The following is a 27,391-nucleotide window of genomic DNA, read 5'->3' on the forward strand; positions in this document are numbered from 1 at the left end:
GGAGTTCTCAAAAGGTTCCATAAGGATTCTGTAGGGGATCTCTATGGGTATTGTAGGGGTTCTCTAAGGGTTCTGTAGAGGTTCCCTACAGGTTTTGTCGGGGTTCTCAAAGGGTTCAGTAAGTGTTCTGTAGAGGTTTTTTAAGGGTTTTATTTGCCCACCATCATCAGATGGTGGGCTATTCAAATCAATTTTTGTCCATGGTCCATTAACAATTCTTGTTATTGCTATTTCTCATAAAGCACTGAAGGGATCTTTCTCAAATTTCATATGTAGGTTCCCCTAGGGCCCTAGTTAAACATATTTCATTTTGGGACCAATCGGTAAACAAATTGGCCGCTAGGCAGTCATCTTGGATTTTGATAGTTAAAGTTTGTTACCACTATTTCTCAGAAAGTACAGGAGGATCCCTCTCAAATTTCACATATAGGTTCCCCTATGGGTCTAGTTGTGCATATTGCATTTTGGGACTAATCGGTTAACAAGATGGCCAACAGACGGCCATCTTGAATTTTAATAGTTAAAGTTTGTTACCGCTATTTCTCAGAAAGTACTGAAGGCATTTGTCTCAAATTGCATGTGCAGGTTCCCCTAGGGGTCTAGTTGAGCATTTTGCATTTTGGGACCGATCAATGAACAAGATGGTTGACAGGCCGCCATCTTGGATTTTGATAGTTGAAGCTTGTTACCATTTTTTCTCAGAAAGTACTTAAGGGATCTGTCTCAAATTTTGTATGTAAGTTCCCCTAGGACCTTAGTTGTGCATATTGCATATTTGGACTAATCGGTCTAAAAGATGGCCGACAGGTAGCCATCTCGTTTGTTACTGTTACATATTACAGAAAGCACTCAAAGGATCTTTCTCAAATTTCATATATAGTAATATGTAGTAAAAGTTTGAAAAGCAGAGATAAGATCCCTCTTTCCTTTGTCAGACATAGATCATTCTTTGGTGGGCGCCAAGATCCCTCTCGGATCTCTTGTAAAGGTTCTATAAGGGGTTTCTAAGGATTTTCTAAGGGTTCTGTAGGGGTTCAGTAAGCTTCTCTAAGGGTTCTGTAGGGGTTCAGTAAGGCGTCTCTAAGTGTTCTTTAGGGGTTCTCGAAAGATTTTTTAAGGGTCCTGTAACAGTTCTGTAGGGGTTCTCTGAGGGTTCTGTAGCGGTTCTCTAAGGGTATTGTAGCGGTTCTGTAGCGGTTCTTTATGGGTTCTCTAAGGGTTCTCTAAGGATTCTCAAGGGTTCTGTAAGGGTTCTGTAGGGGTTCTGTAGCAGTTTTGAAGAGGTTCTCTAAGGGTTCTGTAGCGGTTCTCTAAGGGTTCTGTAGCAGTTCTGTAGCAGTTCTGTAGGGGTTTTCTAAGGGTTCTGTAGCGGTTCTGTAGCGGTTCTCTAAGGGTTCTGTAGGGGTTCTTTAAGGGTTCTGTAGCAGTTCTGTAGGGGTTCTCAAGGGTTCTGTAGCGGTTCTTTATGGGTTCTGTAGGGGTTCTCTAATGATTCTCAAGGGTTCTGTAAAGGTTCTGTAGGGGGTCTCTAAGGGTTCTGTAGCGGTTTTCTAAGTGTTCTGTAAGGGTTCTGTAGGGGTTCTCTAAGGGTTCTGTAGGGGTTCTCTAAGGGTTCTGTAGCAGTTTTCTAAGTGTTCTGTAAGGGTTCTGTTGCGGTTCTCTAAAGGTTCTGTAAGGTTTCTGTAGGGGTTCTCTAAGGATTCTCAAGGATTCTGCTAGCTAGAAGATGTGTAATGTTAAGTTATTTATATTCACAGATCAGCTGGAGAGGAGAAATATGTGGAATTGTTTCCACAGCTTCTACAGATACTTAATACAGTGTGTGACCGTGTGCCTCACATCCAGGCACAGGAATGTATCGTGGTAAGGCGTTTTGTATTGTTATCAGAATATATTGTGGTAAGGCATAGTATAATGTTACAGGAATGTATCATGGTAAGGTATAGTATACTCTTACAGGAATGTATCATGGTAAGGTATAGTATAATGTTACAGGAGTGTATCATGGTAAGGCATAGTATACTGTTTACAGGAGTGTATCATGGTAAGGCATAGTATACTGTTACAGGAATGTATCATGGTAAGGTATAGTATACTGTTACAGGAATGTATCATGGTAGGTATAGTATACTGTTACAGGAATGTGTCATGGTAATGTATAGTATACTGTTACAGGAGTGTATCATGGTGATGTATAGTATACTGTTGTTACATGGTGAGTATGTATCTTGTGTAATGGAGTATAGTATACTGTTACAGGAGTGTATCATGGTGAGGTATAGTATACTGTTACAGGAGTGTATCATGGTAAGGTATAGTATACTGTTACAGGAATGTATCATGGTAAGGTATAGTATACTGTTACAGGAATGTATCATGGTAAGGTATAGTATACTGTTACAGGAATGTATCATGGTAAGGTATAGTATACTGTTACAGGAATGTATCATGGTAAGGTATAGTATACTGTTACAGGAATGTATCATGGTAATGTATAGTATACTGTTACAGGAATGTTATCATGGTAAGGTATAGTATACTGTTACAGGAATGTATCATGGTAAGGTATAGTATACTGTTACAGGAATGTATCATGGTAAGGTATAGTATACTGTTACAGGAATGTATCATGGTAAGGTATAGTATACTGTTACAGGAATGTATCATGGTAAGGTATAGTATACTGTTACAGGAATGTATCATGGTAAGGTATAGTATACTGTTACAGGAATGTATCATGGTAAGGTATAGTATACTGTTACAGGAATGTATCATGGTAAGGTATAGTATACTGTTACAGGAATGTATCATGGTAAGGTATATAGTATGTATCATGGAAATGTTACAGGAATGTATCATGGTAAGGTATAGTATACTGTTACAGGAGTGTATCATGGTAAGGTATAGTATACTGTTACAGGATGTATCATGGTAAGGTATAGTATACATGTTACAGGAATGTATCATGGTAAGGTATAGTATACTGTTACAGGAATGTATCATGGTAAGGTATAGTATACTGTTACAGGAATGTATCATGGTAAGGTATAGTATACTGTTACAGGAATGTATCGTGGTAAGGTATAGTATACTGTTACAGGAATGTATCATGGTAAGGTATAGTATACTGTTACAGGAATGTATCATGGTAAGGTATAGTATACTGTTACAGGAATGTATCATGGTAAGGTATAGTATACTGTTACAGGAATGTATCATGGTAAGGTATAGTATACTGTTACAGGAATGTATCATGGTAAGGTATAGTATACTGTTACAGGAGTGTATCATGGTAAGGTATAGTATACTGTTACAGGAAGTGTATCATGGTAAGGTATAGTATACTGTTACAGGTAATGTGTATCATGGTAAGGTATAGTATACTGTTACAGGAGTGTATCATGGTAAGGTATAGTATACTGTTACAGGAGTGTATCATGGTAAGGTATAGTATACTGTTACAGGAATGTATCATGGTAAGGTATAGTATACTGTTACAGGAGTGTATCATGGTAAGGTATAGTATACTGTTACAGGAATGTATCATGGTAAGGTATAGTATACTGTTACAGGAGTGTATCATGGTAAGGTATAGTATACTGTTACAGGAATGTATCATGGTAAGGTATAGTATACTGTTACAGGAATGTATCATGGTAAGGTATAGTATACTGTTACAGATTATCATGGTAAGTATAGTATACTGTTACAGAATGTATCATGGTAAGGTATAGTATACTGTTACAGGAATGTATCATGGTAAGGTATAGTATACTGTTACAGGAATGTATCATGGTAAGGTATAGTATACTGTTACAGGAATGTATCATGGTAAGGTATAGTATACTGTTACAGGAATGTATCATGGTAAGGTATAGTATACTGTTACAGGAATGTATCATGGTAAGGTATAGTATACTGTTACAGGATGTATCATGGTAAGGTATAGTATACTGTTACAGGAATGTATCATGGTAAGGTATAGTATACTGTTACAGGAATGTATCATGGTAAGGTATAGTATACTGTTACAGGAATGTATCATGGTAAGGTATAGTATACTGTTACAGGAGTGTATCATGGTAAGGTATAGTATACTGTTACAGGAATGTATCATGGTAAGGTATAGTATACTGTTACAGGAATGTATCATGGTAAGGTATAGTATACTGTTACAGGAATGTATCATGGTAAGGTATAGTATACTGTTACAGGAATGTATCATGGTAAGGTATAGTATACTGTTACAGGAATGTATCATGGTAAGGTATAGTATACTGTTACAGGAATGTATCATGGTAAGGTATAGTATACTGTTACAGGAGTGTATCATGGTAAGGTATAGTATACTGTTACAGGAATGTATCATGGTAAGGTATAGTATACTGTTACAGGAATGTATCATGGTAAGGTATAGTATACTGTTACAGGAATGTATCATGGTAAGGTATAGTATACTGTTACAGGAATGTATCATGGTAAGGTATAGTATGTTACATGTGTATCAGGAGTTATGTTGTATCATGGTAAGGTATAGTATACTGTTACAGGAATGTATCATGGTAAGGTATAGTATACTGTTACAGGAATGTATCATGGTAAGGTAAGTATAGTATATATGTGTTACAGGAATGTATCATGGTAAGGTATAGTATACTGTTACAGGAATGTATCATGGTAAGGTATAGTATACTGTTACAGGAATGTATCATGGTAAGGTATAGTATACTGTTACAGGAATGTATCATGGTAAGGTATAGTATACTGTTACAGGAATGTATCATGGTAAGGTATAGTATACTGTTACAGGAATGTATCATGGTAAGGTATAGTATACTGTTACAGGAATGTATCATGGTAAGGTATAGTATACTGTTACACTGTTACAGGAATGTATCATGGTAAGGTATAGTATACTGTTACAGGAATGTATCATGGTAAGGTATAGTATACTGTTACAGGAATGTATCATGGTAAGGTATAGTATACTGTTACAGGAATGTATCATGGTAAGGTATAGTATACTGTTACAGGAATGTATCATGGTAAGGTATAGTATACTGTTACAGGAGTGTATCATGGTAAGGTATAGTATACTGTTACAGGAATGTATCATGGTAAGGTATAGTATACTGTTACAGGAATGTATCATGGTAAGGTATAGTATACTGTTACAGGTATATGGTATATGATCATGGTAATGGAGGTATAGTATACTGTTACAGGAATGTATCATGGTAAGGTATAGTATACTGTTACAGGAATGTATCATGGTAAGGTATAGTATACTGTTACAGGAATGTATCATGGTAAGGTATAGTATACTGTTACAGGAATGTATCATGGTAAGGTATAGTATACTGTTACAGGAATGTATCATGGTAAGGTATAGTATACTGTTACAGGAATGTATCATGGTAAGGTATAGTATACTGTTACAGGAGTGTATCATGGTAAGGTATAGTATACTGTTACAGGAATGTATCATGGTAAGGTATAGTATACTGTTACAGGAATGTATCATGGTAAGGTATAGTATACTGTTACAGGAATGTATCATGGTAAGGTATAGTATACTGTTACAGGAGTGTATCATGGTAAGGTATAGTATACTGTTACAGGAGTGTATCATGGTAAGGTATAGTATACTGTTACAGGAATGTATCATGGTAAGGTATAGTATACTGTTACAGGAATGTATCATGGTAAGGTATAGTATAATGTTACAGGAATGTATCATGGTAAGGTATAGTATACTGTTACAGGAATGTATCATGGTAAGGTATAGTATACTGTTACAGGAATGTATCATGTAAGGTATAGTATACTGTTACAGGAATGTATCATGGTAAGGTATAGTATACTGTTACAGGAATGTATCATGGTAAGGTATAGTATACTGTTACAGGAATGTATCATGGTAAGGTATAGTATACTGTTACAGGAGTGTATCATGGTAAGGTATAGTATACTGTTACAGGAATGTATCATGGTAAGGTATAGTATACTGTTACAGGAATGTATCATGGTAAGGTATAGTATACTGTTACAGGAATGTATCATGGTAAGGTATGCAGATTATCATGGTACAGGATAGTATATGTTACATGGTATCTTAAGGTATATACTGTTACAGGAATGTATCATGGTAAGGTATAGTATAATGTTACAGGAGTGTATCATGGTAAGGTATAGTATACTGTTACAGGAATGTATCATGGTAAGGTATAGTATACTGTTACAGGAATGTATCATGGTAAGGTATAGTATACTGTTACAGGAGTGTATCATGGTAAGGTATAGTATACTGTTACAGGAATGTATCATGGTAAGGTATAGTATACTGTTACAGGAATGTATCATGGTAAGGTATAGTATACTGTTACAGGAATGTATCATGGTAAGGTATAGTATACTGTTACAGGAATGTATCATGGTAAGGTATAGTATACTGTTACAGGAATGTATCATGGTAAGGTATAGTATACTGTTACAGGAATGTATCATGGTAAGGTATAGTATACTGTTACAGGAGTGTATCATGGTAAGGTATAGTATACTGTTACAGGATGTATCATGGTAAGGTATAGTATACTGTTACAGGAGTGTATCATGGTAAGGTATAGTATACTGTTACAGGAATGTATCATGGTAAGGTATAGTATAATGTTACAGGAATGTTATCATGGTAAGGTATAGTATACTGTTACAGGAATGTATCATGGTAAGGTATAGTATACTGTTACAGGAATGTATCATGGTAAGGTATAGTATACTGTTACAGGAATGTATCATGGTAAGGTATAGTATACTGTTACAGGAATGTATCATGGTAAGGTATAGTTTATACTGTTACAGGAATGTATCATGGTAAGGTATAGTATACTGTTACAGGAGTGTATCATGGTAAGGTATAGTATACTGTTACAGGAATGTATCATGGTAAGGTATAGTATACTGTTACAGGAATGTATCATGGTAAGGTATAGTATACTGTTACAGGAATGTATCATGGTAAGGTATAGTATACTGTTACAGGAATGTATCATGGTAATGTATAGTATACTGTTACAGGAATGTATCATGGTAAGGTATAGTATACTGTTACAGGAATGTATCATGGTAAGGTATAGTATACTGTTACAGGAATGTATCATGGTAAGGTATAGTATACTGTTACAGGAGTGTATCATGGTAAGGTATAGTATACTGTTACAGGAATGTATCATGGTAAGGTATAGTATACTTTTACAGGAATGTATCATGGTAAGGTATAGTATAATGTTACAGGAATGTATCATGGTAAGGTATAGTATACTGTTACAGGAATGTATCATGGTAAGGTATAGTATACTGTTACAGGAATGTATCATGGTAAGGTATAGTATACTGTTACAGGAATGTATCATGGTAAGGTATAGTATACTGTTACAGGAATGTATCATGGTAAGGTATAGTATACTGTTACAGGAATGTATCATGGTAAGGTATAGTATACTGTTACAGGAATGTATCATGGTAAGGTATAGTATACTGTTACAGGAATGTATCATGGTAAGGTATAGTATACTGTTACAGGAATGTATCATGGTAAGGTATAGTATACTGTTACAGGAATGTATCATGGTAAGGTATAGTATACTGTTACAGGAATGTATCATGGTAAGGTATAGTATACTGTTACAGGAATGTATCATGGTAAGGTATAGTATACTGTTACAGGAATGTATCATGGTAAGGTATAGTATACTGTTACAGGAGTGTATCATGGTAAGGTATAGTATACTGTTACAGGAATGTATCATGGTAAGGTATAGTATACTGTTACAGGATGTATCATGGTAAGGTATAGTATAATGTTACAGGAATGTATCATGGTAAGGTATAGTATACTGTTACAGGAATGTATCATGGTAAGGTATAGTATACTGTTACAGGAATGTATCATGGTAAGGTATAGTATACTGTTACAGGAATGTATCATGGTAAGGTATAGTATACTGTTACAGGAATGTATCATGGTAAGGTATAGTATAATGTTACAGGAATGTATCATGGTAAGGTATAGTATACTGTTACAGGAATGTATCATGGTAAGGTATAGTATACTGTTACAGGAATGTATCATGGTAAGGTATAGTATACTGTTACAGGAATGTATCATGGTAAGGTATAGTATACTGTTACAGGAGTGTATCATGGTAAGGTATAGTATACTGTTACAGGAGTGTATCATGGTAAGGTATAGTATACTGTTACAGGAATGTATCATGGTAAGGTATAGTATACTGTTACAGGAATGTATCATGGTAAGGTATAGTATACTGTTACAGGAATGTATCATGGTAAGGTATAGTATACTGTTACAGGAATGTATCATGGTAAGGTATAGTATACTGTTACAGGAATGTATCATGGTAAGGTATAGTATACTGTTACAGGAATGTATCATGGTAAGGTATAGTATACTGTTACAGGAATGTATCATGGTAAGGTATAGTATACTGTTACAGGAATGTATCATGGTAAGGTATAGTATACTGTTACAGGATGTATCATGGTAAGGTATAGTATACTGTTACAGGAGTGTATCATGGTAAGGTATAGTATACTGTTACAGGAATGTATCATGGTAAGGTATAGTATAATGTTACAGGAGTGTATCATGGTAAGGTATAGTATACTGTTACAGGAATGTATCATGGTAAGGTATAGTATAATGTTACAGGAATGTATCATGGTAAGGTATAGTATACTGTTACAGGAATGTATCATGGTAAGGTATAGTATACTGTTACAGGAGTGTATCATGGTAAGGTATAGTATACTGTTACAGGAATGTATCATGGTAAGGTATAGTATACTGTTACAGGAGTGTATCATGGTAAGGTATAGTATACTGTTACAGGAATGTATCATGGTAAGGTATAGTATACTGTTACAGGAATGTATCATGGTAAGGTATAGTATACTGTTACAGGAATGTATCATGGTAAGGTATAGTATACTGTTACAGGAGTGTATCATGGTAAGGTATAGTATACTGTTACAGGAGTGTATCATGGTAAGGTATAGTATACTGTTACAGGAATGTATCATGGTAAGGTATAGTATATACTGTTACAGGAATGTATCATGGTAGGTAAGTATAGTATACTGTTACAGGAATGTATCATGGTAAGGTATAGTATACTGTTACAGGAATGTATCATGGTAAGGTATAGTATACTGTTACAGGAATGTATCATGGTAGGTATAGTATACTGTTACAGGAATGTATCATGGTAAGGTATAGTATACTGTTACAGGAATGTATCATGGTAAGGTATAGTATACTGTTACAGGAATGTATCATGGTAAGGTATAGTATACTGTTACAGGAATGTATCATGGTAAGGTATAGTATACTGTTACAGGAATGTATCATGGTAATGTATAGTATACTGTTACAGGAATGTATCATGGTAAGGTATAGTATACTGTTACAGGAATGTATCATGGTAAGGTATAGTATACTGTTACAGGAATGTATCATGGTAAGGTATAGTATACTGTTACAGGAATGTATCATGGTAAGGTATAGTATACTGTTACAGGAATGTATCATGGTAAGGTATAGTATACTGTTACAGGAATGTATCATGGTAATGTATAGTATACTGTTACAGGAATGTATCATGGTAAGGTATAGTATACTGTTACAGGAGTGTATCGTGGTAAGGTATAGTATACTGTTACAGGAATGTATCATGGTAAGGTATAGTATACTGTTACAGGAGTGTATCATGGTAAGGTATAGTATACTGTTACAGGAATGTATCATGGTAAGGTATAGTATACTGTTACAGGAGTGTATCATGGTAAGGTATAGTATACTGTTACAGGAATGTATCATGGTAAGGTATAGTATAATGTTACAGGAATGTATCATGGTAAGGTATAGTATACTGTTACAGGAATGTATCATGGTAAGGTATAGTATAATACTGTTACTGTTACAGGAATGTATCATGGTAAGGTATAGTATACTGTTACAGGAATGTATCATGGTAAGGTATAGTATACTGTTACAGGAATGTATCATGGTAAGGTATAGTATACTGTTACAGGAATGTATCATGGTAAGGTATAGTATAATGTTACAGGAATGTATCATGGTAAGGTATAGTATACTGTTACAGGAGTGTATCATGGTAAGGTTATATAGTATACTGTTACAGGAATGTATCATGGTAAGGTATAGTATACTGTTACAGGAGTGTATCATGGTAAGGTATAGTATACTGTTACAGGAATGTATCATGGTAAGGTATAGTATACTGTTACAGGAATGTATCATGGTAAGGTATAGTATACTGTTACAGGAATGTATCATGGTAAGGTATAGTATACTGTTACAGGAATGTATCATGGTAAGGTATAGTATACTGTTACAGGGAGTGTATCATGGTAAGGTATAGTATACTGTTACAGGAATGTATCATGGTAAGGTATAGTATACTGTTACAGGAATGTATCATGGTAAGGTATAGTATACTGTTACAGGAATGTATCATGGTAAGGTATAGTATACTGTTACAGGAATGTATCATGGTAAGGTATAGTATACTGTTACAGGAATGTATCATGGTAAGGTATAGTATACTGTTACAGGAATGTATCATGGTAAGGTATAGTATACTGTTACAGGAATGTATCATGGTAAGGTATAGTATACTGTTACAGGAATGTATCATGGTAAGGTATAGTATACTGTTACAGGAATGTATCATGGTAAGGTATAGTATACTGTTACAGGATGTATCATGGTAAGGTATAGTATACTGTTACAGGAATGTATCATGGTAAGTACAGGTAAAGTATAGTATACTGTTACAGGAATGTATCATGGTAAGGTATAGTATACTGTTACAGGAATGTATCATGGTAAGGTATAGTATACTGTTACAGGAATGTATCATGGTAAGGTATAGTATACTGTTACAGGAATGTATCATGGTAAGGTATAGTATACTGTTACAGGAATGTATCATGGTAAGGTATAGTATACTGTTACAGGAGTGTATCATGGTAAGGTATAGTATACTGTTACAGGAGTGTATCATGGTAAGGTATAGTATACTGTTACAGGAATGTATCATGGTAAGGTATAGTATACTGTTACAGGAATGTATCATGGTAAGGTATAGTATACTGTTACAGGAATGTATCATGGTAGTATAGTATACTGTTACAGGAATGTATCATGGTGAGGTATAGTATACTGTTACAGGAGTGTATCATGGTAAGGTATAGTATACTGTTACAGGAATGTATCATGGTAAGGTATAGTATACTGTTACAGGAGTGTATCATGGTAAGGTATAGTATACTGTTACAGGATGTATCATGGTAAGGTATAGTATACTGTTACAGGAATGTATCATGGTAAGGTATAGTATACTGTTACAGGAATGTATCATGGTAAGGTATAGTATACTGTTACAGGAATGTATCATGGTAAGGTATAGTATACTGTTACAGGAGTGTATCATGGTAAGGTATAGTATACTGTTACAGGAATGTATCATGGTAAGGTATAGTATACTGTTACAGGAATGTATCATGGTAAGGTATAGTATACTGTTACAGGAATGTATCGTGGTAAGGTATAGTATACTGTTACAGGAATGTATCATGGTAAGGTATAGTATACTGTTACAGGAATGTATCATGGTAAGGTATAGTATACTGTTACAGGAATGTATCGTGGTAAGGTATAGTATACTGTTACAGGAATGTATCATGGTAAGGTATAGTATACTGTTACAGGAATGTATCGTGGTAAGGTATAGTATACTGTTACAGGAATGTATCGTGGTACAGGTATATGTATCGTGGTAAGGTATAGTATACTGTTACAGGAATGTATCGTGGTAAGGTACAGTATAATGTTACAGGAATGTATCGTGGTAGACATAATGTATTGCATTGAGCGTGTCTTTGTCAATAAGACTAAAAAGCATTTCCACTCTGCAAGATAGCAAAGCAAGAAGAAATGTGAAATTCATTTAACAATGTTAAAGAACACCATATAATGAACAATGCATATGATTTAAGTTAAAATCTTCTTTTCTCTTCTTCAGTCGATTATCCAGAGTATGTGTGATGTGGAAGTAGCGATAGTGATGGGAGAGGCTTATACCATTCAGGATCAGGTAGGTCATTACTCCACACGATAACATTGAAGTTCTCTGCCTGTCGGTAGCAATGCATGCGGCATTTTTTCACGGCGCGTCAGAGATATAATATGCAAAATAATTACAAAAACATATTTTGTTAACAAATTATGTTTTAAGTTTGATTATCACCATTGGCTTTGGTGGTTCATTTTGCATTTTTAGGACCTATAGTCATCATGCACCGTCCGTCGTCGTCTGCCGTGCGCCGTCCGCCATCTGCCGTGCGCCGTGCGTAAACTTTTCATTCAAACAACTTCTTCTCAATAACCGTAAGGCCCAAAGTACTCATATTTGGCCTGTAGCATGCTGGGATGAAGGGCTACCAAAGTTGTGAAAATAAATGACCTTGATCTACTTTCAAGGTCACAGGGGTCAAATAGGCTAAAATCTTTGAACGACTTCTTCTAACTAACCAAAAGGTCCAGGGTACTCATATTTGGCCTGTAGCATGCTGGGATGAAGGGATACAAAAGTTGTGAAACTTAATGACCTTGACTTATTGTCAAGGTCACTAGGGGTCAAATAGGCTAAAATCTTTGAACGACTTCTTCTGACTAACCGAAATATCCAGGGTACTCATATTTGGCCTGTAGCATGCTGGGATGAAGAACTACCTAAGTTGTGAAAATAAATGACCTTGACCTACTTTTAAGGTCACAGGGGTCAAATACGCTAAAATCTTTGAACGACTTCTTCTAACTAACCAAAAGGTCCAGGGTACTCAAATTTGGCCTGTAACAGGCTGGGATGAAGGGCTACCAAAGTTGTGAAAATAAATTACCTTGATCTACTTTCAAGGTCACAGGGGTCAAATAGGCTAAAATCTTTGAACGACTTCTTCTAACTAACCAAAAGGTCCAGGGTACTCATATTTGGCCTGTAGCATGATGGTATGAAGGGCTACCAAAGTTGTGAAAATTAATGACCTTGACGTACTGTCAAGGTCACCGGAGGTCAAATAGGCTAAAATCTTTGAACAACTTCTTCTAACTAACCGAAAGGTCCAGGGTACTCATATTTGGCCTGTAGCATGCTGGGATGAATGGCTACCATAGTTGTGAAAATGAATGACCTTGGCCTACTTTCAAGGTCATAGGAGTCAAATAGACTAAAATCTTTGAATGACTTCTTCTAACTAACCGAAAGGTTCAGGGTACTCATATTTGGCCTGTAGCATGATGGGATGAAGGGCTACCAAAGTTGTGAAAATTAATGACCTTGACGTTATTTCAAGGTTACAGGGGTCAAATAGGCTAAATTCTTTGAACGATTTTTGTTAACTAACCCAAAATGCAGGGTACTCATATTTTGCTGGTGGCAAGCTGGGATGCATATTTATAAAAATGAATGACTTTGACCTTCTTTCAAGGTCACGGGTCAATTAAGCTAAAATCTTTTAACTACACCTTTTAATTAGCCGAAAGGTCCAGGGTATTCATATTTAGTCAGTAGCATGCTGAGATAAAGGGCTATCAAAGTTGTGGAAATGAATGACCTTGACCTACTTTCAAAGTCACGAGAGTCAAATATTCCAAAATCTTGAATTTTGAACTTCTTCTGAAGTTCTACCAGTGTGATTAAGCTGAAACCTGCATGAAATGATCCTGACATGGTCCCGACCAAGTGTTGTTATATTTTATGTCAATCCAAAATCCAAGATGGCTGCCACAGATGATCCAAGATGGCTGCCACAGATGCCATCTTGAAAACACATTTTGAACATCTTCTCAAGTTCTACCAGTGCAATTTAACTGAAACTTGAAACATGAAATGCGGCTGATATGATCTTGTCAAAGTGTTGTTATATCTCTGGTTGATCCCAGATTGAAGATGGCTACCGTGACACCATATCTAATTATTTTCCTATAAAGCTATTGCCAAGATAGTCAGATGACCGTTAAGGCCCTTGAGCCTCTTGTTAGCTCACCTGGCCCAAAGGGCCGGTGAGCTTATGTCATGGCGCGGTGTCCGTCGTCCGTCCGTCCGTCAACATTTCCTGTAAATTGCTACTAGTCATAGAGTTCTCCATGGATTGTAACCAACTTTGGCCACAAACATCCTTGGGTGAAGGGGAACAGAACTTGTATAAATTTTGGCTCTGACCCTCCAAGGCCAGGAGGGGCGTGGCCCAATAGGGGAAATAGAGGTAAATCCTATAAATCGCTACTTGTCCTAGAGTTCTACATGGATTGTAACTAAATTTGGCCACAAACATCCTTGGGGGAAGGGGAACAGAACTTGTATAAATTTTGCCTCTGACCCGCTGGGGGCAGGAGGGGCGGGGCCCAATTTGGGAAATAGAGGTAATTCTATAAATCGCTACTTAATTGTCCTAGAGTTCTGTATTGATTGTAACCAAATTTGGCCAATAACATCCTTGGGGGAAGGGGAACAGAACTTGTATAAATGTTGGCTCTGACACCCCCCCCCCCCCCCTGGGGACAAGAGGGGCGGGGCACAATAGGGGAAATAGAAGTAATTCCTATAAAACGCTACTTGTCCTAGAGTTTTGCATGGATTGTAACCAAATTTGGCCACAAACATGCTTGGGAGAAGGAGAACAGAACTTGTATAAATTTTGCCTCTGACCCGCTGGGGGCAGGAGGGGCGGGGCCCAATAGGGGCATAAGAGGTAAATATTAAAATTCCTTCAGGAGGAAACAATGAACCTGTATTCAGAACATTACTTGACATTACAAACCAGGTGAGCGAGACATGCCCTCTGGGCCTCTTGTTAATTTGTTGAGGTTATGAGGGTATAATGATAATGGAGCATGTGTAAATTATGTAACCCCAGTAAATTATTGACAGTTTTCCACGCACATAAATATTATTTATATATATATATTTATTCTCGCGACAGTTGCATTTTTCATCATGCACCGTCCGTCGTTGTGCGCCGTGCGCCTTGCGCCATGCATAAATTTCATTCAAACGACTTTTTCTCAATAACCGAAAAGCCCAGGGTACTGATATTTGGCCTGTAGCATGCTGGGACAAAGGGCTACCAAGTTTGTTCAAATGAATGACCTTGACCTTCATTCAAGGTCACAGGGGTCAAAAAGGCTAAAATCTTTAAACGACTTCTTCTCAAGACCCAGAAGGCCAAAGGTACTGATATTGGCCTGTAGCATGCTGGGAAAAAGGGCTACCAAGTGTGTTCAAATAAATAACCTTGACCTTCATTCAAGGTCACAGGGGTCAAATAGGCTAAAAATCCTTTAAACAACTTCTTGTGAATAACTAAGAGGCCTAGAGACCTGATATTGGGCCCTTAACATGCTTTGATGAAGTGCTATCAAGTTTGTTCAAATGAATGACCTTGATCTTCATTCAAGGTCACAGGTGTCAAAAAGGCTAAAATCTTTAAAAAAATTTCTTCTCATGAACCAGTAGGTCCAGGGTACTGATATTGGGCATTTAGTTTTCTGGGATGAAGGGCTAACAAGTTTGTTCAAATGAATGACCTTGATCTTCATTGAAGGTCACAGGGGTCAAATAGGCTAAAATCTTTAAACAACTTCTTCTCAAGAACCAAAAAGCCCAGGATACTCATATTAGGCTTGCAGCATGCTTGGATGAAAGGCTACCAAGTTTGATAAAATAAATGACCTTGACCTTCATTCAAGGTCACAGGGGTCAAATTGGCTAAAATATTTTAAACGACTTCTTTAAAATAAGTAGGAGGTATATAGGCCTGATATTGGGCCTGTGACATGCTAGGATGAAGGGCTATCAAGTTTGTTCAAATGAATGACCTTGATCTTCATTCAAGGTCACAGGGGTCAAAAAGGCTGAAATCTTTAAACGACTTCTTCTCAAGACCCAAAAGGCCCAGGATACTGATATTTGGCCTGTAGCATGCTGGGATAAAATGCTAGCAAGTTTGTTCAAATGAATGACATTTACCTTCATTCGAGGTCACAGGGGTCAAAAAGGTTAATATCTTTAAATGACTTCTTGAGAATAACTATGAGGCCTAGAGACCTGATATTTGGCCTGTGACATGCTGGGATGAGGGGCTACCAAGTTTGTTCAAATGAATGACCTTGATCTTCATTCAAGGTCACAGAGGTCAAATATGCTAAAATCTTTAGACAACTACATTGTGTTGTGCTAATAGACAGATGACTGTTAAGGCCCATGGGCCTCTTGTTTTTTTGTTTAAATACTTTCTTTTTTTTCTCCAGTCATCTTCAACAAATTTGATTGAACAGCTGATTGTTATCGAGTCATTCATATGTTCCCACCAAAATTGGGATCATGACCCCAATCTGACATCCTTGGGCCTTTCCGACAAGCACGGAAAAACAAAATGTATTCTTTAAAGAATGCCCGAGGTGTTCCAATTGGTCATGACCCCAAATTTCCCGCCATATTGCTACGCCAGCATCTATTCCTGTAAAAACAGAATCGCCGCATGTGTTGTACTATCAATATACAGTCGAAACTCGTTATCTCAAAATCGCTTCACTCGCAATTCTGGTTGAGTTGAACTATTTTTGAAGTCCTGTTTTTTTTTCTTTCCTTGTATATGTATTTTGAGATCGGATGACTCGAAACTCCGGTTGAGTCAAAGTCAATTCCTGGTCCCTAGAATGGATATTCAGCGGAAAAAAGAGTCGCTATCTGGAATCAAATTTCAGTCAAAATTTCAAATTCTAAAAAAAAAATCAATTAGAATACGTAAATATACCATGTATAAAAACAATTGAAATTCACCTGTGGTTTGTTGTAACACATGATTGGTTTACCTGCACATATCGCGATCGGTATACGCAGGCTTATAGGAACATACTACAACAATGACTACTAATTATGAATTGTTTAATAACCCTCCAAAGTCTGGCTTCCTAACTAGTGTCACTTTACAATTGTGACCTGTACAAAGACACGACGCATGTTTACAAAATCACACACTGCATGGCTCGATCAGCGTGGCTGATCATGACCGAAAGCGTACTTGTTTAGGAATCATTAGAAACAAAAGTGTTTTCTAAGGCTTGTATGGAATGTTGATAGCATAAATTAATTTAACAAACTCTCAATGTTAAATGTTTAACCAGTCGTTGCATATTTACTAGTATCTTAGTCAGACAATGTATTTCTTCGTTGGTAGAGAAATCTTTCGTTTCATTTACTGTAAATTATATTTATCAGTATGAGTGGACATGTGTGTGAGAGCCAGAAACGGATCCAGAGAGTATAGTCTGCTTACGGTAGCTGAAAACTATTGTTTATTTTGCTATGTAATTATTTTGAAATACCATTAAATTCTAAAGTAAGAAAGATGCCTGTTTTTATTTGTTCAGCTACTAAATTCCGTATACCGGTAAGTTTGTTGTATGAACCACTGAAGTCAGTATACCACCTACGGGAAATCAGGGTGCCCATTTTCATGACAATCATATTATCGTAATTCAAGTTTTTTTTATTTATTTAAAAAAAAATCCAAAAACATCTGAAAACATATAACCAAAATGATTTAATACAAACCTGATAAGTTGAAAAATTAAGATAATATGCTGATCACGGTAATATACATGTACCCAGCTGAAATAGTCATACGATAAGGACCGCTAAAAACCACGTTCTGATCAAACCTAATGATATTATGTTTGAGTCGAAAGCCCAGGAACTATATTATCCTGTATTATACATTACAGATTGCCCAGGCCCTGCCCAGGAACTACATTATCCTGTATTATACATTACAGATTGCCCAGGCCCTGCCCGGGAACTATATTATCCTGTATTATACATTACAGATAGCCCAGGCCCTGCCCAGGAACTACATTATCCTGTATTATACATTACAGATTGCCAAGGCCCTGCCCGGGAACTATATTATCCTATATTTTACATTACAGATAGCCCAGGCCCTCCCGGGAACTATATTATCCTGTATTATACATTACAGATTGCCAAGGCCCTGCCCGGGAACTATATTATCCTTTATTATACATTACAGATTGCCCAGGCCCTGCCCGGGAACTATATTATCCTATATTTTACATTACAGATTGCCCAGGCCCTGCCCGGGAACTATATTATCCTGTATTATACATTACAGATAGCCCAGGCCCTGCCCAGGAACTATATTATCCTGTATTATACATTACAGATTGCCCAGGCCCTGCCCGGGAACTATATTATCCTGTATTATACATTACAGATTGCCCAGGCCCTGCCCGGGAACTATATTATCCTATATTATACATTACAGATAGCCCAGGCCCTGCCCGGGAACTATATTATCCTGTATTATACATTACAGATTGCCCAGGCCCTGCCCGGGAACTATATTATCCTATATTATACATTACAGATAGCCCAGGCCCTGCCCAGGAACTATATTATCCTGTATTATACATTACAGATTGCCCAGGCCCTGCCCGGGAACTACATTATCCTGTATTATACATTACAGATAGCCCAGGCCCTGCCCAGGAACTATATTATCCTGTATTATACATTACAGATTGCCCAGGCCCTGCCAGGGAACTATATTATCCTGTATTATACATTACAGATTGCCCAGGCCATGCCCGGGAACTATATTATCCTATATTATACATTACAGATAGCCCAGGCCCTGCCCAGGAACTATATTATCCTGTATTATACATTACAGATTGCCCAGGCCCTGCCAGGGAACTATATTATCCTGTATTATACATTACAGATTGCCAGGGAACTATATTTTCCTATATTTTACATTACAGATTGCCCAGGCCCTGCCCGGGAACTATATTATCCTGTATTATACATTACAGATTGCCCAGGCCCTGCCCGGGAACTATATTATCCTGTATTATACATTACAGATTGCCCAGGCCCTGCCCGGGAACTATATTATCCTATATTATACATTACAGATAGCCCAGGCCCTGCCCAGGAACTATATTATCCTGTATTATACATTACAGATTGCCCAGGCCCTGCCCGGGAACTATATTATCCTTTATTATACATTATTGCTATCCTATATTTTACATTACAGATAGCCCAGGCCCTGCCCAGGAACTATATTATCCTGTATTATACATTACAGATAGCCCAGGCCCTGCCCAGGAACTATATTATCCTGTATTATACATTAGAGATCGCCCGGGAACTATATTATCCTGTATTATACATTACAGATTGCCAGGGAACTATATTATCCTGTATTATACATTACAGATTACCCAGGCCCTGCCAGGGAACTATATTTTCCTGTATTATACATTACAGATTACCCAGGCCCTGCCCGGGAACTATATTATCCTGTATTATGCATTACAGATAGCCCAGGCCCTGCCCAGGAACTATGTTATCCTGTATTATACATTACAGATTACCCAGGCCTTACCCAGGAACTATATTATCCTGTATTATACATTACAGATAGCCCGGGAACTATATTATCCTGTATTATACATTACAGATTGCCAGGGAACTATATTATCCTGTATTATACATTACAGATTACCCAGGCCCTGCCCGGGAACTATATTATCCTGTATTATGCATTACAGATTGCCCAGGCCCTGCCCGGGAACTATATTATCCTGTATTATACATTACAGATAGCCCATGCCCTGCCCGGGAACTATATTATCCTGTATTATGCATTACAGATTGCCCAGGCCCTGCCCAGGAACTACATTATCCTGTATTTACATTATAGATTGCACAGGCCTTACCCAGGAACTTTATTGTCATATATTATACATTACAGATAGCCCAGGCCCTGCCCTGTAAGGAGTACATGTCCCAGATTACCAACTCCTTACTGGATCACATGGGTAATCCTGATCACAATTACGCTTCCATTTTGCCCTGTGTCCGAACCTTAGTCATGTTCACAGACCACAACTACGGATTCTTCCATCTGAAAAGGTTAGCATCATAAGTCAATTTCATGAAATGTACAAAACTGATCTATTCATTAAAGTCTAGAAAATTTAATGTCTCTAGGTCTAAAGTTAGGAAACAATAAAATACAAATAAAAGATGACTTTGAAAATATAGACTGGTCACAAAGTGTTATAAAAGCATTAGGAGTATACTTTGGGCTTAACAATTTCCAATCATCTCAAGTCAACTGGGAGAATAAAATCGAAAAAAATAAATAAACTAATTAATTTTTGGAAAATTATGAAATTATCAATGATCGAAAGAATACAAATTATTAAATCATTACTTATACCCCAGTTAACCTATCTTATATCTGTACTAAGTATCCCAAAAAATATTATAATAGAGGTCAGGGTTTTTGCCAGCTATTTTGGGAAAAGGACCCTGAGCAAAAATTGGGAAAATATTATCGGTGTTTTTAAAAAATTGGGAAATTATCATCATCATTTTAATTAAAGTCTGACTCAAAATATTCATTAACTATTGAGTCAATGTTCAGTAATAAAAAAATGATGAATTTATCATTTTAATTATTTTTGATGTTGTATGTAATTTATATTGCATGTTAAAGATATTCCACCGCTGACAAACAGTATTTTTTCTCTATCAAAAAAAAAAAGAGCAGATGAACTAGTATTTTTGTACAGTTACAAAAGTTGCTTTCTGTACACCATTACCGCCATTAAAAAGTTTGAGCTTCTTCTTTTATTTTAAGATAAAAATATGAAAATAATTAATTGCATTCCAAAAAATATCTTTGGCACTATGTCATATCGAATGAAGTACTGATAGTGCATGCACCACAAGCAAAGTAAATTATTTTCTATATTATTTTTTGTGATAATTAGACATATCCATACACGATAAAACACAAATTATAGTTCAAATGATGAGTATATTGTTTATGCTCTGTCGACGATGTCCAGAGCGTTCAAAATAAAATACTTGGAACGTACAAATGTAACTGATCAATGCAGAGATTATGGCAAAATGCAAGTACATGAGGCCTATGTAAATTGTCAAAGACATTTGAAAACGAAATATACTTCATGTATACACAAACCACAATATATGGATTCAAACAAAATTTTATTTACAACTGATACTTAACAAATTGAATAGCAGACGAAACCTCTGGCTCATTCCTACTGTCACTTACCACACTGAAAGTGGGCCACGTGCCAAAAATACCAACTGACAGGACCCTAGATATTGTGCCTGAGGTGTTGATTAATTGGTGATTGCCATTTATAATCCTATTTTTATGTCTGGTTGATGTTTTGCGTCCGTACCCCAGTTAGTTTACCTGCGCTCTCGGCCAGCCGACTCACCTGTCATGGCCGCCATTTTTCGGGTGCGTTTGATTGCAAAGTCCAAAAAGTTGTGGGACTTCGCCACTGAAATCGGGACGCTTCCGCGAACGTAAACTATTAAGAAATGATGTTTCCCATGTGAAATGGGCTTGTACAGGACATTAGATATTAATAACCGTTACCGGAGGTATATTGAGTCATCATTTGCGGTTTTAACTTAATGCTATGATTGGGAAAATAGTGACTGAATTTGGGAAAATACAGTGCTATTTTTCAATTGGGAATGGGTCCGTTTACCGGACCCTATAAAGGCCTGGCAAAAACCCTGGAGGTGGAAAGTATTATCCATAAATTTATATGGGAAGGTAAGAATGAAAAAGTGAAAAGTAAAACTCTATATGTAGACCTTATAATGAAGGAGGACTAAACAATTTAGATCTTAAATCTCATATCACAACTATACTTGTAAGGTGGGTTAAAAAATTAAAAAAACAATGAAGAAAACCAATGAAAAGTTATTCCTGAATTTTATCTAAACCAATTTGGAAAAGACATGTTAATTTTCTCGATGAACATAGCCGATACAAAATGCTTAGAAATGTTCAAAAATATACCTAAATTTTACCAAGATATAATAAATGCTTGGGTGAATATAGGTGGTGGTTACCTGAAAAATCCAAAAACTATTACAGATATTGGAAAACAAATGATATGGGGAAATAAATTTATCACACTTAACAGAAAATACCTAATCTTTACCAACTGGATAAAAAGTGACATTATTACCATTAGAGACATTCTAGATATTGAAGGATGTATTAATGAAAACAGAATTTTGAACAAACTTCAACATAAACTTTGTTTGTTTGTTTGTTTGAGTTTTACGGCCCATCGACAACTAAGGTCATTTAGGGCCAAACTACAAGTCATGCATTAATATCAGGATAAAAGTTCAGGGTAAGAAAAAGCAAGTAAGGACTAAAACACAGATTGTAAACGTTAATTTGATAAAAAAAGGTTTGTATGGGATAAAATAAATTTGGCTAAAACACATGAGAAAACTCATGCACAATGTTGATGAAACGATGAAATGTTGAGTTGATACGATGTATGATGAGAAAACGCGTTCATATTTTGCTTAAAATACCGATCTCTTTGAGATAATTAAAAATACGATTATGTCTCACGGCATGAAACAAAGTGTACATGTCGGAGACATCGTAGTATTTATCTCGAATGTGTTTAAAATCAATACAATGCAATAAAATATGCTCCACTGTGAGAGGAGAATCACATGCATGGCATGTAGGAGGATCCTCCCCTCTCAATAGATAGGAATGTGTAAAATATGTGTGTCCAGTTCGGAGCCGAGAGAGAACAACTTCCTCTCTGCGGTCTCTCCGACTGGACAGTTTAGGATTAAGTGTAGGTTGAATTTTAAACAGTTTATTGTTTGTTTCTGTAGACCACCTTTGTTGCCAATGGTGTTTGATGGCTGACTGAATTGAAGGTTTGATGTCGGTGTATGGTAGTTTCAAATCTGTTTGTGCTAGGCGAAGAGCAGTCTTAGCTGCTTTATCAGCCTGTTCATTCCCCTTTATACCCACATGACTGGGAATCCAGAGATAAGTAATTTGAGTTTTAGAAGATAATCGAAATGTTCGTATTAAAAGATTTTGGATTAGAGTATTTCTAGGGCTTCTTGATTTCAAAGCCTGAAGAACCGAAAGAGAGTCTGAACAGATGATTGCCTTTTCAATGCGGTGTTCTTCGATATGGTCAAGCGCCAGACCGATAGCACATGCTTCCGCAGAGAAAATGGAGGCAATATCCGAGAGTCGGATAGAGGAGCAGTGATTAGATGTACAGCATGCTGCCGCAACATTATCACCATCTTTTGATCCGTCAGTGTAGATCTGAACATGGTCAGGGAAAGCCCTAATGCACTCCCGAAAGGAGGATTTGTGTTCTTCGGGTAATGCACTGGATTCTGCCCTCTCATGCAAAGATAAATTGATATCAGGTGTTTGAATGAGCCATGGTGGTACATCCGATACGGTGTACTCGTCAATGGTGTCGAAAGTTATATTAAGTTCCAGCAACAATTTTGAAATTCTGATGCCAAATGTTGGTATGAGCTTTTGATTTTGTGTAAATATTTCTTGATGTTGTGGATTGAATAAAAGGTTAAATGCAGGATTTTTGGGGTTGGATTTCAGTTGAGCAGCATACTGTAAGGATAATTTCTTTCGTCGATCGTCTAGAGATGGCTCATTAGCTTCCACATGGAGACTCTTCACAGGTGTTGTTCGAAAAGCTCCAAGTGCGAGACGCAGTCCCTGATTCTGTATAGGGTCAAGCATCTGTAGATAGGAGCTTCGAGCCGATCCATAGACAATAGAGCCGTAGTCAAGTTTTGATCTTATAAGTGCCCGATAGATACGTAGAAGCATTTCACGGTCTGCACCCCAATCAGAATGGGAAAGAACTCGTAGAATGTTCAGCGCCTTCGAGCACTTATCCTTCAGATGTTTGATATGTGGAACAAAGGACAGTTTCGAATCAAATATTAGTCCAAGAAATTTAGTTTGTTCAACTACTGGAATTTTAATTCCATTGAGTGTGAGGTCAGGATCATTGTGTGGTTTTCGTTTTTGACAGAAGTGCATACAGACAGTTTTTGATCTTGAAAATCTAAAGCCATTTTCGTCAGCCCAATTTTGTAATTTGCCTAAACATTGTTGTAGTTGCCGTTCTATAGTGTGCATGTTTTTTGATCTGTAACAGATCAAGAAATCATCCACAAATAGAGATCCTTCCGTAGATTGGCCAAGACATTTGGTTATGCTGTTAATTTTTAGTCCAAAAAGTGTGACGGACAAGATACCACCCTGAGGGACGCCCATCTCCTGTGTTTCTGTTTCTGAATAAGTTGAACCCGTTCGAACTTTGAAATGCCTGTCAGATATAAAATTTGATATAAACTTTGGCAAATTACCACGTATACCGATATCATGGAGATCGTTCATGATTCCATATTGCCAAGTTGTGTCGTATGCCTTTTCAAGGTCAAAGAATACGGCCACAAGATGTTCTTTCTTGGCAAATGCTTCTCGTATAAATGTTTCTAGTCTAACTAAGTGGTCTACCGTTCCCCTGCGGTTTCTAAAGCCGCTTTGCAAAGGACTTAAAATATTGTTTGATTCCAGGAACCAAACTAATCTGGTATTTATCATACGTTCTAGAGTTTTACAAATACAACTCGTCAATGAAATAGGACGATAGTTATTGGCATCAGTAGCATCTTTCCCGGGCTTCGGAAGGGGTATAATAGTAGATTCCTTCCAAGACTCGGGAATTTTGCCAGAAGAGTAAACTTGATTAAATATAGTTAAAAGACATTTTAGTGAAGAGTCTGGTAATTGTTTTAAAAACATATATGGATTTTCGTCTGGTCCAGCTGCCGAGTCCTTTGATTTCTCAAGGGACTCGAGCAATTCTGGTATCTCGAAAGGCCTATTGTAACTTTCACTATTGGAGGATTTAAAATTAAGATGTCTCTTTTCCTTTTCCTTTTTAAATTTTTGAAATTTTTTGGAATGATTTTTGATGGATGAATTTTTAGCAAAATTTTTTGGCAAAGGCGTCAGCTATTTCGGATTTTGAAGAAAATATTTTATTGTTGTTAATGAGGTGGGAGGATGGTGTTGCTTTTCTTTTCCCACTGATTTTACCAATCATTTCCCAAACTTTCTTCGAAGATGTATTGGAATTAATTTTTGAGACGTACTCTTTCCAAGTACTTTTCTTGTCGGATTTGATAGACCTTCGAGCTTTTGCTCTCCAAATTTTAAAATTGTTATAGTTTGAGACGGTTGGCGAAGCCAAGTACCGCCTCAGAGCGGAATTTCTACCAGATCTATTGATAAATGAATCATTTGAGAGACGAAACTTTGTTGGTTTTGGCACGGATTTTGGTATGGTTTTTGTAGCGATAGAAGTGAGCGCTTCTGTGAAAATTTTAATGGGGTCATCGAGGTTCAAAAATTTATCCTCAATGAGCTCCTCTGCGCACAAATTTTTAAATTGAACCCAGTCCGCCTTATGTAAATTCCAACGAGGAATCGGCTCCTCAAGTTTTGGTGACCCTATGTTTTTTAATATAATTGGAAAGTGATCGCTTCCACAAAGATCATCGTTGACCCTCCAATCATAATCCAGAAGAATTGATGGATGGCACAACGATAGATCAATGTGGGTAAGCGAGCCAGAGGCAGGGTGCAAATATGTTGGGGCATTGGTGTTATAAAGACATAAGCTGTTTTTATTAATAAAATCTTCGATACGTCTACCTCTATCGTCAGTGCCTGGGGAGCCCCAGAGGCTATTATGACCGTTAAAGTCACCCATGATAATATATGGCACTGGTAGTTGTGATACGATGTTACTCAGTTCATCACAACTAAATGGAGTATTTGGAGGCAAATATATAGAACAGACTGTTCGGTGAAGAGTTGCGCTTATAGCAACAGCTTGCAAGGTGGTATCTAGCTGAATGTGTCTGTGAGGAACGTTTTTATGCACCGCCACCGCCACACCACCTGATGGGCGGCCACCTGTTGTTGGAGTTTTGGTGTATAGTGTAAATTGTCGGAGATTGATGGTGTCTTTCAGCATTATTTCTTGAAGGCAGAATATGGATGGGTTTTTTGTTTGTATAAGATGTTTTAATTCTTCTATGTTCGCTTTAAATCCGCGTATGTTCCATTGTATGATAGTGTTTGTCTCTATATTGATCCTTGAGGATAGTTTGTCGGACCGACAGGACTACTTGAAGCAGGTTGTTTGGTGGCGATAAATGTGTTGTCACCAAACTCGCTGTCGTCCGATAGAACATCATAGATGTTCCGTCCAAGGATAGGGTCATCTGATCCCTTACTGGGTTTGTTGTTTAGTGCAGGGAGCCTCGCCAGCTTTACCTTGGTGGTTTTGGTCTGGCGTTGCTCCTGCGGTGGTGTATTTGCTGGACGCTTTGCTTTATCGGGGAGTTTTTTAACGTCAATAGACGGTGAAGATGTAGCACGTCTATGACGAGCGGCGGTAACTTTTTTTCTGATGTTCGGTGTTTGAATTTGGTGTTGTGTAAGTCCTGGAGACGCCGGTGGGATTGGCGTTTTAGCTCCAGGTGGCCCAGCAGGTGGATTTTGTTGTGGTTTAGATGGACCCGACTTGAACCTGTTCGGGTCCCCCATGATTATTTTGCAGGTCTTAGCATCAGCGATATCTGGGACATCATTGTCCCAGTTAGGCTTGTCAACCAAGGCCTGGACCGATGCATGTTTGACGGTGACACTATGCACGGGTGATCTGAGCATAGGTTGCCACATTCAGGTCTGAACGCTCGACTATCCTCCTAGCCTCGGGGAAAGAGACACCTCGGGTATATTTGACCCGTAATATCTCCCTCTCCCGAGTCCAGGCAGGACAGGTGCGAGCAGACGCAGCATGGTCACCCCCGCAATTGACGCAGTGACGGTTGACAATGTCACATTCGTCTTTTTCGTCGTGACCTTCACGGCCACAGTACTGACATACCATTTTCCGTCTACAATTGCTCTCATGATGGCCGTACCTCTGGCAGTTACGGCACCTCAATGGATTAGGGATGTAGACAGTGACATTGTAACGTTGGTATCCAACAGTTACGCTCTGTGGTAATGTTGGTGTAGCGAATGTTAAGATAAAAGTGTGTGTTGGGACCAAGCTCCCACTTTTTCTCGTCATGATGCGTTTAACATGAGAGACCGGAATGTTCTCCTCTTGGAAGTATGACAGTATGTCGGCCTCATTGTCATTGCGCAAGGCTGGGCACCTGATTACCCCCTTGCTGCAATTCAATGATGAGTGTGGTTTTACACACACAGTGAGGCCGGCAAAACTGGTGGTTCCAAGGAG

The 27,391-nt window shown here is 37.5% G+C and overlaps 1 protein-coding gene across 1 annotated transcript in view; it reads left to right on the forward strand.

Annotated features, from left to right (window-relative positions):
• Positions 1–27,391, forward strand: part of LOC138316834 (protein virilizer homolog) — a gene marked incomplete at its 5' end in the record, with an annotated part of 47,517 nt that overhangs the window by 11,474 nt on the left and 8,652 nt on the right. Inside the window, 3 exon segments of the mRNA XM_069258489.1 lie at positions 1,758–1,863; positions 12,126–12,197; positions 19,945–20,105. Of these exon segments, the coding sequence (XP_069114590.1) occupies positions 1,758–1,863; positions 12,126–12,197; positions 19,945–20,105 (339 nt within the window).

Source organism: Argopecten irradians, chromosome 2 (assembly GCF_041381155.1).
Source record: "Argopecten irradians isolate NY chromosome 2, Ai_NY, whole genome shotgun sequence".
NCBI classification, from domain to species: Eukaryota; Metazoa; Mollusca; class Bivalvia; order Pectinida; family Pectinidae; genus Argopecten; species Argopecten irradians.